This window comes from Ruditapes philippinarum, unplaced genomic scaffold (assembly GCF_026571515.1).
Source record: "Ruditapes philippinarum isolate M1 unplaced genomic scaffold, ASM2657151v2 ctg2418_1_1_1_1, whole genome shotgun sequence".
Lineage (NCBI taxonomy): Eukaryota > Metazoa > Mollusca > Bivalvia > Venerida > Veneridae > Ruditapes > Ruditapes philippinarum.
This window is the reverse complement of record NW_026864039.1, coordinates 65809-81297: the sequence shown is the minus strand read 5'-3', so window position 1 is coordinate 81297 and position 15489 is coordinate 65809. Positions and strand designations below refer to the sequence as shown.

General features: G+C 30.3%; 1 protein-coding gene and 1 long non-coding RNA gene across 3 annotated transcripts in view; both read right to left on the bottom strand.

Moving 5' to 3' along the window:
* LOC132724229 (synaptotagmin-7-like) overlaps positions 1–12980 on the bottom strand; it is a 210658-nt gene extending 197678 nt beyond the window's left edge. The window contains exon 1 of one of the 2 annotated variants that reach the window (XM_060709053.1): positions 12902–12980. In XM_060709053.1, coding sequence (XP_060565036.1) covers positions 12902–12944 — 43 coding nt within the window. In that variant the 5' untranslated portion in view covers positions 12945–12980. The remainder of the gene's footprint in view (positions 1–12901) is intronic. The other variant, XM_060709054.1, reaches the window with a different exon arrangement.
* A 713-nt stretch (positions 12981–13693) lies between these two features.
* Positions 13694–15146, bottom strand: LOC132724233 (uncharacterized). Its single transcript, XR_009624878.1, has 3 exons — positions 15055–15146; positions 14478–14554; positions 13694–14268 (listed from the first exon to the last, which is right to left on the bottom strand). It is a non-coding gene; the product is annotated as an uncharacterized LOC132724233 (long non-coding RNA).
* Between the last annotated feature and the right edge of the window lie 343 nt (positions 15147–15489).

Below are 15489 nucleotides of genomic sequence, written 5' to 3'. Positions count from 1 at the left end.
CTTGTCTGAAGGTGACAAGGCTTAGAGCTTTGATATTTTGTATATAAATTATAATATCATAATTATGACAATAATTGACAGAAATACTATTTAACTTTTTGAAAAAAAAAAATACTGCTGAAAGGGCAGAGAGATTATTATTGTCATTATTTTATTAACCTGTCATTTTTGTATAATACAGTCAATGCAAATTAATATATTAATCTTCAATAAATTTATTTTCGTAAAGTCCATGAGATGATGTTGAATTTTTTCTATAAGATAATCATAATTATTGTTATAGCTGGGTAAGCGACGGTTTTGTACTATTTTTATGTCCTACATATTGTAAGGTATACATGGGTTGTTTTTTTCCATATTTTTATTTTCAACATTATTGTTTTAAAGTTGTTGTTTTTGTTTTAATATGTTTTGCACATATTTTGGCAAAGTCTTTCCTCTTTTTTAACAACATCAATAAAAAATAAATATTTAAAATCCAATTGTCTTTTCAAGTTTTGATTTAAAAATGTCATTTAAAATCTGAATTATACAATACAAAACAAAACAAAGTTGTTTGAGTTGCTCCACACCCATTTGTACACGTTTTAAAGAAATCAACCATTTCCATTGAAAAAAAATTAAAAAAGATAAAAACAACAAATACCAGAAGTAGTGTTCGAACCATTGACTTTTCTTATATTATAGGCAACCACTTAACCAATTGTGCTACTGCAGATGTGATGGCTGTATGCTTTATTTAGCTAGTCTGACTTAAGTCTAAAATATTAAGTCTTGTGAATTTCAGGGACAGAACCGAACTGGGATCTAATATTTAATGAGTGCTTATAATGTATTAATTATTGACAGTTCAATAAAATCAAACTATACAGTAGATATAAGTTTAAAGTTGAAAGTATGCTTGAGTACAAATTACACAATTTCGTAAGTAAATAAATTGTTATTGTTAAATTAAGATGCTTCATTTTCTGTTTTTATTGCTGTCAACACATTTATGACAGTTTCACAATATTTCAGTATTATTCAAAGGTGTTAATATTTTCTTTATTGGCTTTTAACATCCAATAAAATGTATTTTGATACATCAAAGAATTTCAGAAGTTGACATTATATTTTATTGAAATATAATTGGGTGTGACATTTTATGAGTAAAATGCCAAAGTATTCAATTTCACAAGTTGATACTTCAAGTTTAATTGTTTTAAACTTCATGACTTATCATTATTGTTTGCGCATGCGTTGTAATGGCGGTGTAATTTTTTCTTCTCAGTAAATCGGATAATAAAAAATTAATTTAACAGTCAAAACGGATATCTTTTAATTAACAATTTGAACTAGTGGTGGATTACAATGTGTGAAATAAGTTGGTGCTATTTAGTTTTTGTCTGATGGGCAGAAAACGCAAAGACATCACTCCGAACGAAACGGACACTGGCGGTAAGAGACAAACAAAGAACAAGATGGCGACAAACAACCCTAAACAGCACATCGATTTACCCGTGCAGCCGGGACAAACTTCGCCAAGCAATCATGGTAATCAGTCATACTCTTTACCCCCAATATACCCGTATACGCCATCATACATGAATTTGAACTCTGGTTCGCCTGTGCATTTACAGCAAAACATTCCATATACACAAACAAGTCAACATAATGACATTCTTCAATGTATTCTGGAAAGGCTTGACAAAGTTGATCAAAAGTTAAACCAGTTAAATAGCATTCAAAGTTCAATAACGGACCTTACATCACGACTGAATAGCATGGAGTCGAAAATTAACGGTATTGAAAAAAGCCAAAAATTCATGAGTGACCAATACGACACACTTTCTGTCTGCACAAATGTTAATAAGAAGAATATTGAACATTTACAGTGTGAAGTTAAATCTCTGAAAAAACAAAATTCTGACATAAACAATGAAAATAGTAGCTTGAAGGAGTCAGTTATAGATCTTAAATGTCGCTCCATGCGTGACAATCTCTTGTTTTTTGGCATTCCGGAGGGCAGCTCGCAGATAAAAGCATTATCGTCTACTGGTGTGATTAACGAGTCCAATATCGAAGATCCTCGCCGGGACAGTAACATCGAATATCCCAAAACACATCAAGGGCCGCAAAAACCTGCATGGATGGGTCGAGGCAATTCAAGTGCTTATGACGCAGGCACTACCGATGCGTCGATGACGTCACACTTGACCAGTTCGGCAGTATCCAGTACTGAGAATTGTGTGTATAAGATTTTTGATTTCTGCGAAAAAGTATTACATATATCAGGAGCAAGTAGCAGAATTGAAATTGATAGGGCCCGTAGAATTGGCAGCTTTGTCAAAGGGAAAATTCGACCTGTGGTTGCCAAATTTCAAAATACAGATTCAAAAATGCTTGTAAAAAATGCCTTGAAAAACATTAATTTAAAACAAAGTGATTATAACGTGTCAGAACAGTTTCCCCCAGAGGTCAAAGAAAGAAAAAAACAGTTCATTCCGGAACTTACTAAAGCGAGAAATCAAGGTAGAAAAGCGGTATTGGTGCGAGATAAACTATTTATCGATAACCAGTTATTTAACCCCGACAGTTATGCACGGAACGTGTCTAGTGACTAGGATTTACGAGAAAAGTATGACCTCTCCATTATTTCATGGAACGTTGAGGGCCTTAAAATTGTATTAAGGACGATGATTTTCTTAATTTTATTGTTAACGTTGACATTATTTTCCTTTGCAAAACTTAAAAAAAGATAATGAGATGAACCAAATAGATGAATTTGAATGTGTTACAGTACCAATATTGAAAGTTTGAAGTCCAAAAGGGGTCATAAGGTAAATTTGTTTCTTTTTACCGAAAACAATTTAAAGAGGCTATCTCAGTTATGGAAACAGATACTAGTGGAGTTACATGGATAAAACTAAGTAAAAGGTTCTTTAAATTACAAACTGATATTTATTTATGCTGCTTGTACATACCACCTAGTAATTCCATATATTATACTTTACATGAAGAGGGGTTTTTTGAAGTCTTAGAAAAAGGTATTCGTAAATACTCTCAAATAGGTCAATTAGCCGTAATGGGTGATTTAAACTCTAGATGTGGTAGTAAATTAGACTACGTTCAAAATAGTTCATATTTTGAGAAATTTATTTCAACTATTGAACACAGTGATGATTGTGATAATAATCCTAACATTCCCCATAGATTTTCTATGGATACAGTTATCAATACACACGGGAACAGATTATTAGAATTATGTCAAAGTAGCAATATATGTATTATAAATGGTAGGGTCGGTGACGATGCCGGTATTGGTAGTTACACGAACCTTTCACCGAACGGCAATAGCCTGATTGATTATGCATTATGCTCGCACGAGTTGTTCCCCCTTGTTTCAAACTTTATAGTTCACGATTTATACTCTATATCGACACATTGTCCTATTGAAATAGATATAACTGTAAATCCTTGTACAAATTTATGTTCTTGTAATAATAGTTGTTTTTATGATAAAATCGTATGGGATGAAAATAAAACTGATGGTTATAGATCTGCTATTTTATCAGAATTATGTAATATAGATAATATTGTAAGCAATATTGTATCGCAGGAAATCGGTGTTAATGATGGTGTATTTCAAATATCAAATATTCTTTACGACAAAGCATTTAATATTTTTGGTAAGAAGTGTTCAATTGAAAAAAATAAGAAACATGAAAATAAAAGAAAATATAAAAGTCCCTGGTTTAACAATGACTGCGAGGTGGCACGGCGGGAGTTTAGAATAGCTAATCGATATTATAGGAAAAACAAATCTTCTGAAAACACAATGTTATTAAAAACTAAACGCAATTGTTATAAAATTTCAAAAAAGAAAGCACGTGCAAAATACAATATAAATCAAAAGCAAAATCTACAATATTTAGCAAAACATCAACCAAAAAAATTTTGGAAAGAAATACGTAAAATAAAAAATAAAAAATCAACAGCGAGTGACATTAGCAAAGAGGAATTTTTTGAACATTTTAAAACCCTTTTTTCAGTAGACAATGTATTTAGCAATGATGAAACAGAGAGTAATTTGGCTGAGGCTTGTTTAGAAGAGAATGTTATTTTACAATTAGATAAAGAGTTTACAATATCAGAAACTGAAAAAGCAATTTCATCATTAAAGTGCGGGAAAAGCGGAGGTGTTGATAATTTAATAAGTGAGATTTTTTTAGAGTGTAAAGATATAATTACACCAACCCTTTGTAAATTGTTCAATTATATGTATATAAATTGTGTTTATCCTGAAACCTGGACAAAAGGAATTATTGTTCCCGTGCCTAAAAAGGGAAACTCTAGTGATGTAAATAATTATAGAGGCATTACTTTAACTAGTGTTTTTTCAAAAATATTTTCAATTATGTTAGATTCTCGCCTACGAGGGTGGGCAGAAAGTAATAATTTGCTGTCCGACTATCAATTTGGTTTTCGTAAAGATAAAAGTACTATAGACTGTATTTTTGCTCTTAACTCAATAATAAATAAAGTAATAAAAAATGAAAATAAAACATTATATTGTGCATTTATTGATTTTCGTAAAGCTTTTGATGTTGTTTATAGGAATGGTATATGGTTAAAACTAATAAAACACGGAGCGTCTTCTAGAATTGTAAATATGTTAAAAGTCATGTATGAAAATGTTAAAACATGTGTAAGAGTAAATGGCTCCTTAAGTGAATTTTTCGATTGTAACACAGGCGTTAAACAAGGAGAACCATTATCTCCTCTGTTGTTTATATTTTTTATTAATGATATGTATGACTTTTTATACGATGACAATATAGATTTTTTCTCTATGGAAGATTTAAAATTATTTCTTTTATTGTTTGCTGATGATACTGTGTTGTTCTCATATACAAAAGAAGGATTACAAATATTATTAGACAAACTACATTTATATTGTCAAAACTGGGGAATAACTGTTAACCCCGACAAGTCAGTTGTAATGATATGTAAAAAGGGCAATAGACCTTCAAATGATGTTTTTCTTTACGATAATAAAATTCTTAATATTGTTAAAAACTTTGTATACTTGGGTGTAACAATTTCCTCAAACGGTAGCTTTAATCAAGCACAAAAATGTTTATCTGAGCAAGCCTTCAAGGCTTTATATGCACTCAACTCGCTTTTTGATAACTTGTCATTGAATGTTTCTGAAAAAATTAAACTGTTTGATTCTATGATAATGCCTATTCTTAACTATGGGTCTGAAATATGGGGCTTTCATAATTCACCAGATATTGAGCGAGTTCATAAAAAAGTTTATAAAGCAAGTTTTAGGTGTTAGACAACAAACATGTAATGCTACCGTATATGGTGAATTAGGTAGAGTTCCCCTTCTTGTTTTACGTAAGATTAGTATTGTAAAGTTTTGGTTTAGAACTGCTAAGAATCCAGATTCATTTTTGTATAAACTTATGATGATGACAGATAATAACAATCAGTTTGTTAATAAATGGACCAATGATGTAAAATGTCTCCTTCAAGACTTAGGCTTTTCTTACTTATTTGATAACCCACATTCTATTTTTCTTAAGTCTATTATCCAACGTATATATGATCAATATTATCAACAATGGTTTTCTGAAATAAATAATTCTAGCAAACTTGATACGTATAGTTTAATAAAAAGCACGTTTGGAAAAGAGAAGTATCTTGATTGTATTATAAATAATAAATATAGAATAGCCCTTTCACGTTTTAGATGTTCTGCTCATAAATTAATGATTGAAGAAGGAAGATTTAGAAATATTGAAAGAAATCAACGATTTTGTTTAAAATACAATATGAATGTAGTGGAAACGGAATATCATTTTTTACTTGCTTGTCCGTATTACATTGATCTACGAAGAGAATATTTACCTAAATACTACTGCTCTTGGCCAAATGTACACAAATTTAAAATGTTAATGAATAACTCACAACAGAATGTTATAAAGAAATTATCTCAATTTATTTACTATGCAACTTTAGCTAGAGAAACAACTAGTAGCTAATTCCAACTAATTTCAAACATTAATTATAATAGTCTTAATATTTATTTCATGACTGTGATATTATATATGTAATATTACTTTTCTCGTATTTAGATCTTTTATGCATTTGTTAATATGTTTATATGTATGTATACACGCCATTATTGTTTATGGCAATAGACATTATGTTTGTGCCTTAATAAAATCTTGAATCTATAATCTTGAATCTATCAAACTAAAACAGAACCCATGATGCGGTCATTCAAAATATAATTATGTATATTTGTAAAGAGTGGATAAAAACTTATGAGAACTCTTTTTGAAATAGGGTTATGATACTTTTCTTCAAATATGTAAAATAAATCGACAATTTGCCTATAAATAATCTGTGTACCAAGGTTTGCACTTCATTTTGCTAAATATAGCTTTTTAAAAATCAGAATCTAATGGTCCCTTGAATAACTTGTTAAAAGTTTTAAAATGAAAATAACATAACAAAACAGAACTCTATCTGTCAATTAAGATTAGGTGGCTGGCACATGACTGTTTGCATTAGCTAGCATAAATTTCTTATTTAAAGTATAATTTTTTTTCATATTATGTTACTTCATTTTAAACGCTGAGTGCAACAGTACATCCAGATAATATTAATCATAAAGGTTAGATGTAAGATGACGAGATTTGTTGTAATATTTAGTATTTAATTCATTACTTAGATGTTCTTTTCTGGACTTCAAATACATTAAGTTACTGGCACGATCAATTTAACTTATTGATGTAAAACTTAATTACTCATGTAAAGTCACTTTGAAAATGTTCATTTAACCATGGATGTTTTAATGTTTGGGCGTTAATGCTTTTACAAAATATTATTCATATTAGCATAGAATCTTTTTAAGCTAATGTAGTGTTATCAGTTATTTGATCTTGTGATGAATACAGCATTAGGAGTATGTTATGCCATTTAAGACGGTCCAAAAGGGTGCTATTAATTTATACAGCATTCAATATATAAAAAAATAACTAAAGTTAAAATGATCATTTTTCTTAAACAAGAAATTTTGCAGTTTACATATCACCATGTTCAGACCTAAAATATGTAATTATCAATGTAATCTAAAATATTTATGATAAATGACAACCAATCCCTAATGTATAATAAATTATCATCACATTCATCAAGTTTGTAAGCTTTTAAGTAAACGTGACAATAACAATATTAAAGCTTTTATGAATGAAAAATAATCTAAATAATAAAATGCTTTTAATAAAGAATTGAACATACAAAAAAGCTGCATAGAAGCAAGAACCTTTTTGATACTAGTCTGACAGCCTCAAAGCATGTAAATCTTAAATATCCTCCAGGCATGTAAATCTTAAAAAGCATCCGTGCATGTAAATCTTAAATAGCCTCCAGGCATGTAAATTTTAAATAGCCTCCAGGCAAATAAATCTTAAATATCCTCCAGGCATGTAAATCTTAAATAGCCTCCAGGCAAATAAATCTTAAATATCCTCCAGGCATGTAAATCTTACATAGTCTCTAGGCAAATAAATCTTAAATATCCTCCAGGCATGCAAATCTTTAATATTCTCAAGGCATGTAAATCTTAATAGCCTGACCATACATGTACATTCTTAAATAGCAACAAGACCTGTAAATCTTAAAAAGCCTCCAGGCGTGTAAATTTTAAATAACCTCCAGGCATGTAAATCTCACATAGTCTCCAGGCATGTAAATCTTAAATATTCTCCAGGCATGCAAATCTGTAATATTCTAAACGCATGTAAATCTCAATAGCCTCCATACATGTACATTTTAAATAGCCTCCATACATGTAAATCTTAAATAGCCTCTGTGCATGTAAATCTTAAATAACATCAAGACCTGTAAATCTTAAATAGCATCAAGGCCTGTAAATCTTAAATATCCTCCAGGCATGTAAATTTTAAATATCCTCCAGGCATGTAAATCTTACAAAGTCTCCAGGCATGTAAATCTTAAATAGCCTCCAGGTATGTAAATCTTAAATATTCTCCAGGCATGCAAATCTGTAATATTCTCAAGGCATGTAAATCTTAATAGCCTCCATACATGTACATTTTAAATTGCCTCCATACATGTAAATCTTAAATATTCTCAAGGCATGTAAATCTTAAATAACATCAAGACCTGTAAATCTTAAATAGCATCAAGGCCTGTAAATCTTAAATATTCTCCAGGCATGTAAATTTTAAATATCCTCCAGGCATGCAAATCTTAAATATTCTCAAGGCATGTAAATCTTAAATAGCCACCAGGCATGTAAATCTTAATAGCCCTCATGCTTGTAAATCTTAAAGAGCCTCAATGCATGTAAATCTTAAATAGCATCAAGGCCTGTAAATCTTAAATATCCTCCAGGCATGTAAATTTTAAATATTCTCCAGGCATGCAAATCTTAAATATTCTCAAGGCATGTAAATCTTAAATAGCCTCCAGGCATGTAAATCTTAACAGCCCTCATGCATGTAAATCTTAATAGCCTCCATACATGTACATTTTAAATAGCCTCCATACATGTAAATCTTAAATAGCCTCTGTGCATGTAAATCTTAAATAAGATCAAGACCTGTAAATCTTAAATAGCATCAAAGCCTGTAAATCTTAAATATCCTCCAGGCATGTAAATTTTAAATATCCTCCAGGCATGTAAATCTTACATAGTCTCCAGGCATGTAAATCTTAAATAGCCTCCAGGCATGTAAATCTTAAATATTCTCCAGGCATGCAAATCTGTAATATTCTCAAGGCATGTAAATCTTCAATAGCCTCTGTGCATGTAAATCTTAAATAACATCAAGACCTGTAAATCTTAAATAGCATCAAGGCCTGTAAATCTTAAATATCCTCCAGGCATGTAAATTTTAAATATCCTCCAGGCATGCAAATCTTAAATATTCTCAAGGCATGTTAATCTTAAATAGCCACCAGGCATGTAAATCTTAATAGCCCTCATGCATGTAAATCTTAAAGAGCCTCAATGCATGTAAATCTTAAATAGCATCAAGGCCTGTAAATCTTAAATATCCTCCAGGCATGTAAATTTTAAATATCCTCCAGGCATGCAAATCTTAAATATTCTCAAGGCATGTAAATCTTAAATAGCCTCTAGGCATGTAAATCTTAATAGCCCTCATGCATGTAAATCTTATATAGCCTCCAGGCATGCAAATCTTAAATATCCTCTAGGCATGTAAATCTTAAATAGCCTTCAGACAATCATCCAGGCATGTTAATCTTAAATATTCTCCAGGCATGTAAATCTTAAATAGCCTCCAGGCATGTAAATCTTAAATAGCCTCCAGGCATGTAAATCTTAAATAGCATCCAGGCGTGTAAATCTTAAAAATCCTCTAGGCATGTAAACATTAAATATTCTCCAGACATGTAAATCTTACATATCTTCTAGGCGTGAAAATCTTAAATATTCTCCAGGTATGTAAATATTAAATAACCTCCAGGCATGTAAATCTTAGATAGCACTTCATGCATGTAAATCTGATAAAGCCTCCAGACATGTAAGTCTTAAATAGCCTCCATACATGTAGATCTAAAATATCCTCCAGGCATGTAAATCTTAAATAGCCTCCAGGCATGTAAATTTTAAATAGCCTCCATGCATGTAGATTTTAAAAAATTAAGTGATTTTACCTGTACCACACTAAATATCTAAAATGGACTTGTCCATCTTTCAGTCTGGACAAAACCATTAATCACTTTAAGGGAATATATTTTTAGAAATGTACAGAATGAAAAGTGAACAGAGCACACCATGATCAGACAGCATGCAAGTGTGGGCTGATCTTGGTCTGCACTGGTTGCATAGAATTAGATGCCTTCATTAGACTAAAAACATGGTAGTCAAACATAATTAGCCATCCATAGCCATTTCATTGTCAAAACATCAAGAATCTTTTTCTTTTCTTTTTTCATAATTATGATGTTTGGGTTAGGGTTTGAGAATAGAAATTTATAAGCTAAAATAAAATTCAAATCTGATTTACTCATCATCTGTCTCATAACAGCTAAAACTTCAGTAACTCTCTTTCATTTAAAAGCTGAAGTTTTCATATAATTCTATTTGAATTTTTTTTTAATCCAGAAAGTCTATGATCAATGTAGTACATTTTCTGTAAAATATTACATTGCATATACATGTTTAACATATACATATATATGGTAATGAAATTGAAAAAATTAGCACAACATGCTTATGATCAAAGAAAGCTTAGCGATAATAATTTATTAAACTTTCTGAAATCAAAATTTTAGTATGCAGAATTTTCCAGAAAAAATAATATATACAAATGTATTCTTGATTTTACATTTCACAGTTTATATACAATTGTAACTATGACAAACATATCTTTGCTTTAATTTCTTAATTGTATTCTTTTAACATAATAAGGCCTAATCCAGAAATAAAGATAAGAGAATTAAGAAAAAATCTGCAGCAGCAGCCCTATTTATAATTTTTAATTCTTTTCAAGTAGAGTGCATAAAAGACACAAGGAGAGTGGTGGTAGTAGTGTAAAAGATAAAATATAATCAATTGTTTGCTGAACAGGAATACCTGTAACAAGACTAGAATTCTTGTGACCATCTTTACAGGTATAAATTGAGCTGTTAGTATTCTCTGTGTACCAGGCTCATTAAACACTGATCATACAGATTCTTATCTCTCTCAAAGACAACTTTCCCATTAAAGTTTCAAACTGAGACGTAATTATGAACAATTAATTAATGCATGAAGCATTTAAGCATTGGCTAGTAAACCTTTTCTTTTAAATTTGTTTAAGATTTTTTTTTTGGGGCAGTTGAAACCATATAAGGAGTCTGCGTCACAATTGGTTCAAAAGCTACACACAACCTAAATAGTTAAATTTAATTTTTTAACACTCGAGTAATACAGTTCAAGTATTGTACTGTATGTAACTTTCAAAGTATTAAAGACAGTGAAATAAGAGCAAATCATTTCAAAAATCAACTAGTGCAATATAATTAAAATTTCCTCTAAATAATGCTCCGCTTTTAGATCTGATCGTGAGCAAATTATGACTTTCATAATTTTGTAAGCAGATGCTGCTTCTTATTTTAACCCTAGGACAACCAATAGTAGGTAATTTTCATATTTTAGAAAACAAGCATGGCGTTGTCCATATAGCCTACATGTAAACTGGCAAAACAATCTTGCCCATTAAAAATTGACTTAAAGTTAATTTGTTAAAAATTACTTCAAACATTTTTTTTTTGCTAACAAAAATAAACAGTTTGTTTTATTGTATTTTGATACTTCTTCTAATGCCTATGTGTAAAAACCGGTTTAATTGCATGGCTAAAAATAGCTTTCTTGGGAAATCTGAATTATAAAGAAGCCGAAACATAAATTTTATGGTATAGAAGTAAGTATATTTGAACTTTAGTCAGACTGAAACTAGAGCTAAATTAAATTAAAAAAATGCCACCCAATTAATTCTCTCCAGGGCTTTGACCCTTGTGACCTTGACCCTGTGACCTGTAAGTAGGCCTTAAAAGTAGAGCTCATTAAGCTGCAAATAAAATTATGTTCTAGTGCCTGAAGTTGAAGCAATATTGTTCCAAAAGCCCTTATTTGGTAAATGAACGTTGCTTAGCTCAATGTACAGTAGTGGCTTTTCATCTGTAGGATTCAGTTGTAGCAGTTTAGAATAAAAACAGTTGTAAAATGTTATTTGTATGTTATTGCAATATATATTATAGTTTGATTGCAAAGTATTAGGTAATAAAACAGTTATTTCATTGGTGTTTGGGGAACAGAGGTATCAGGGATGACATTTGGAACTGTTGCCAAAAGCCGAGGGTAGAGATATGATTTCTTAGTGTATGCTTTTCACTAATCAGGTATAGCATGCAATAAGTGATGTGATGGTCAGATACAGGTATCCTCTGAAACAACTGTTGTGTGACCTACATTGTGTCAATTGTATAAGGTGCAAGGTAACACCCAACAAGTAGTGTTATATCTCTTCATATTTTAAAATGGTCAAGCTAAAATTGAATGTTTATAAAATTTATATATATATATAAATTGCAGTATCACTGTCTGGATTAGTGATGCTCATAAAATAGAAAAAGATCAAAATAAGTAAATGTTTACATTAACTTCAGAATTATATAATGATAATTTTACTGAGGTTATATCAACTACAATGTATACATTAGAAGTCTCTGTGGAAGCAATAATTTCTTATTGTAAGTTTCTCACTAATCAGGTATAGCATGCAATCATTTTTACAGCTGTCTGATGCAGCTATGGTATTACAGGCAAATTGTCTGCAAGTAATTGTCTCCTGGCTAATGGTATATTCCAGCATCAACATGTTATTGACTTTATTAGACAACCTTACACTAATCACAATATAAGTATAATCAATCTTCATGATATTGCAATATTAAAGCTGCTATCTTATATGGAATTTCACAATCTAGCTTTATATGTAATACTTCTAACAACAAGTAGGCTTAAGTTTAATTCTTCACTCAAGTTTATATTTTCAACCTGATGACAATTTGTATGTGCTCCTTTAAAGAAAAAAATCTAGTTATATATCAATGATACAAAAGTAAGATATGCTAATTTCATCAAAAAACTATGACTTATCATTACAAATATCTTATTCTTTACTAGAAACAATGAAATTACAGGGACATTGAGCACATTGCAAAGTTGTCTATGTTTTGATTAGAAAATGTTTTGTCAAAAGACCTTTACTATGTATTAATTGGTTGATTTCTAGGGCTTTTTTGCCCTAAATTCTTGGAAAATGTTGAAGATTAACTGTAACTATAATTGAGGTAAATAACTCACCTGTCTCCAGTGCCCTTTTAATTGTTTCAATTAAAGCATGCATGATCAAAGATGGCTTGCTTCTTATCAAAACAAACTTTTTCTTGTTATCAAACTTCCTACAAATTGTAGTCTATATAAATAATTAATTCTAGTTTACTGTTACAATATTAACATTGAGGCCCTTCCATTGCAAATTGGTCACCATTACATAACCTAACTATTTTTCAATATGCTTTACCTACTGACAATGAGAAAATATACATGGCAATAATACTGATTTCTTGAAACAGATTCAGATAGGCATAACAATATCCCAGCAAACACAAGACATCATACTGACGTCAGATTTAAGTCAGGTTCTGACGTCGGATGACGGTCGGAAAAACGGTTGGATTTGAAAGTTTTTTTGACGTAATAATCTGACGTCAGGTAGACGTCAGAATCTAACCATTATTTAACCTTTTTCTGACCAAAATCTGACCATTTTCTAACCATTTTCCGACCCCAATCTGACCATTTTCCGACCTCAATCTGACCATTTTCCGACCTAAATCTAACCAGTTTCTAACCATTTTCCGACCTCAATCTGACCATTTTCCGACCTAAATATTAACCCTTTTCTGCCCTAAATCTGATCATTTTCTGACCTTCATCTTATCATTCCCCTAATCTTTTTTGTTTCACCACGTCATAAATATTTTCTGGCTAATCCTGATTTGATCGAATTTAATTTAACTCATTCTATTAAGTAACTTTCCCTCAAATGAAATGTATACGGAAAACTAAAAGCAAAAATATGTTTCATGCTCTTTTAATTTAAAATAAAAGTTGCAATTTTAAGCTGATATATACAATTTTAGTAAATTCTGCAAGGTTAAATAATTTTCATAAATTAAACAAAATAAAACATAAAATAAGTTAATTACAAAACAAAAAGTATTACAAAAACAATGACATAAATGAAACTAAGAAAACATGTACAAATATTAAAGAACAAAACAATGTATGCACATTTCTATCAAAGTTTGCCTTATCAAATAAAATAATGAAAATATTATAATTTTAAGAAAAGTTAAAAGATTCTGATAATAATGTTTCAAGCAATTTATGACAGATTATCAGTACTTTAATAACTATATTTCTACAGCATTTCTAAAACATTTAGTGCCACTTTGCATATTTTGACCTCCTTTGATTATTGTCAGTAATGTATAAATTGCTGCCTTTTAGTTACTTCACAAAGTTATACTTTTAGATATCCATGAGAATTAGCACGAATTTTGAGGTGTGATGCTTTAAGATATGACCTTCTTTCAGCACCCCTCGTCTGTCCGGATGATATGTAGCGTTTGTAGCGCCCAATAGCGTGTGTTACATCATTTTCACTGAAAAAAAAAGAAATTTATGAAACATGTAAAAATAACAAGCAAAAATGTTTTCATGGTTATCTTAACTTAATGAACAATTTTGCCAACTTTTTATAAGAGAGCTTTAACAAAAATTAAAAGTAAACATAAATGCAGAACATTTAAAAAGCCGCTTTTAAACTCCAGTTTAGTATGGATTAAAGTATGAGAATTTACAAAAATCTTACTTTCATATGTTTCTTTTTACATATTCACGTGTTTCCGTCCCTCCGACATTTGAGAGCATGTCCAACACTTTAACTACCTGAAAAGAAAATTATATTTTAACTTATGTACTGTATATATTCTACGTTTGAAATAGAACAGTTAAGGAAGTCTTAAATATTTCATAGTTTTAAATTAAAGATTTAATGCCGAAATGTCTGGAACCAAAACGTCTTTGGTTATTTGGGACCGGAACGTTTTGGGTTATTTGGGACCGAAACGTCTTGGTCCGAAATGCTCGAAATCGTACAAATTCATTCTCAATTCTCAGATTTTAACTGACAAAAACATCACAGTTTAAGAAAAATATGAAAACTAAGCATTCTCTTTGGTAGTACTGAAAGGCATATTATAAACTCTTCACAAGCAGAGTTAAAACATGTCAATTTTAAAAAGATTTATTATTAGACATTATCGCGAATTTGTGTGACATTTTACTTCAGCTGTTCAAATAATGATAATTAAATTTAAGAGTGCTTTCAATCATGCAATAATTTATCAAATACAAAGTAGAAATAAATCTTAATAAATTGAACTGACCTTTTTGTTCAAGAAAATCTATAATATTCACTTATCAATGCATCCCGATTCCTGACCGACAGCCAAAATGTAACGCATACGAATTTGAATTTGAATTTCCATCCACGTGACTTTACATTCGAATTAAGGTTAATTATGTTTTCTTTCCCTTTTCTGTCACTATGATTAAATGTTAAAGCACTATTAAAAACTCGTAATTTTGATACATATAATTAATGTACCACAAATGATAATATTACAACGTTAAATGATTGGAACTTGTAAACAAATCTGTGGCTATAAATAGATTTCATAACAATAACACATGTAACTTGCCTATATACAGCGCCACCTATATGTTTTATTAGGTTGCAGCGCCGCGATCTTGGTCTGTATTTATATAAGAACACTTTATTTGTAACCCAAATAACATTTGAAAAAAAGTTTAAATAATTA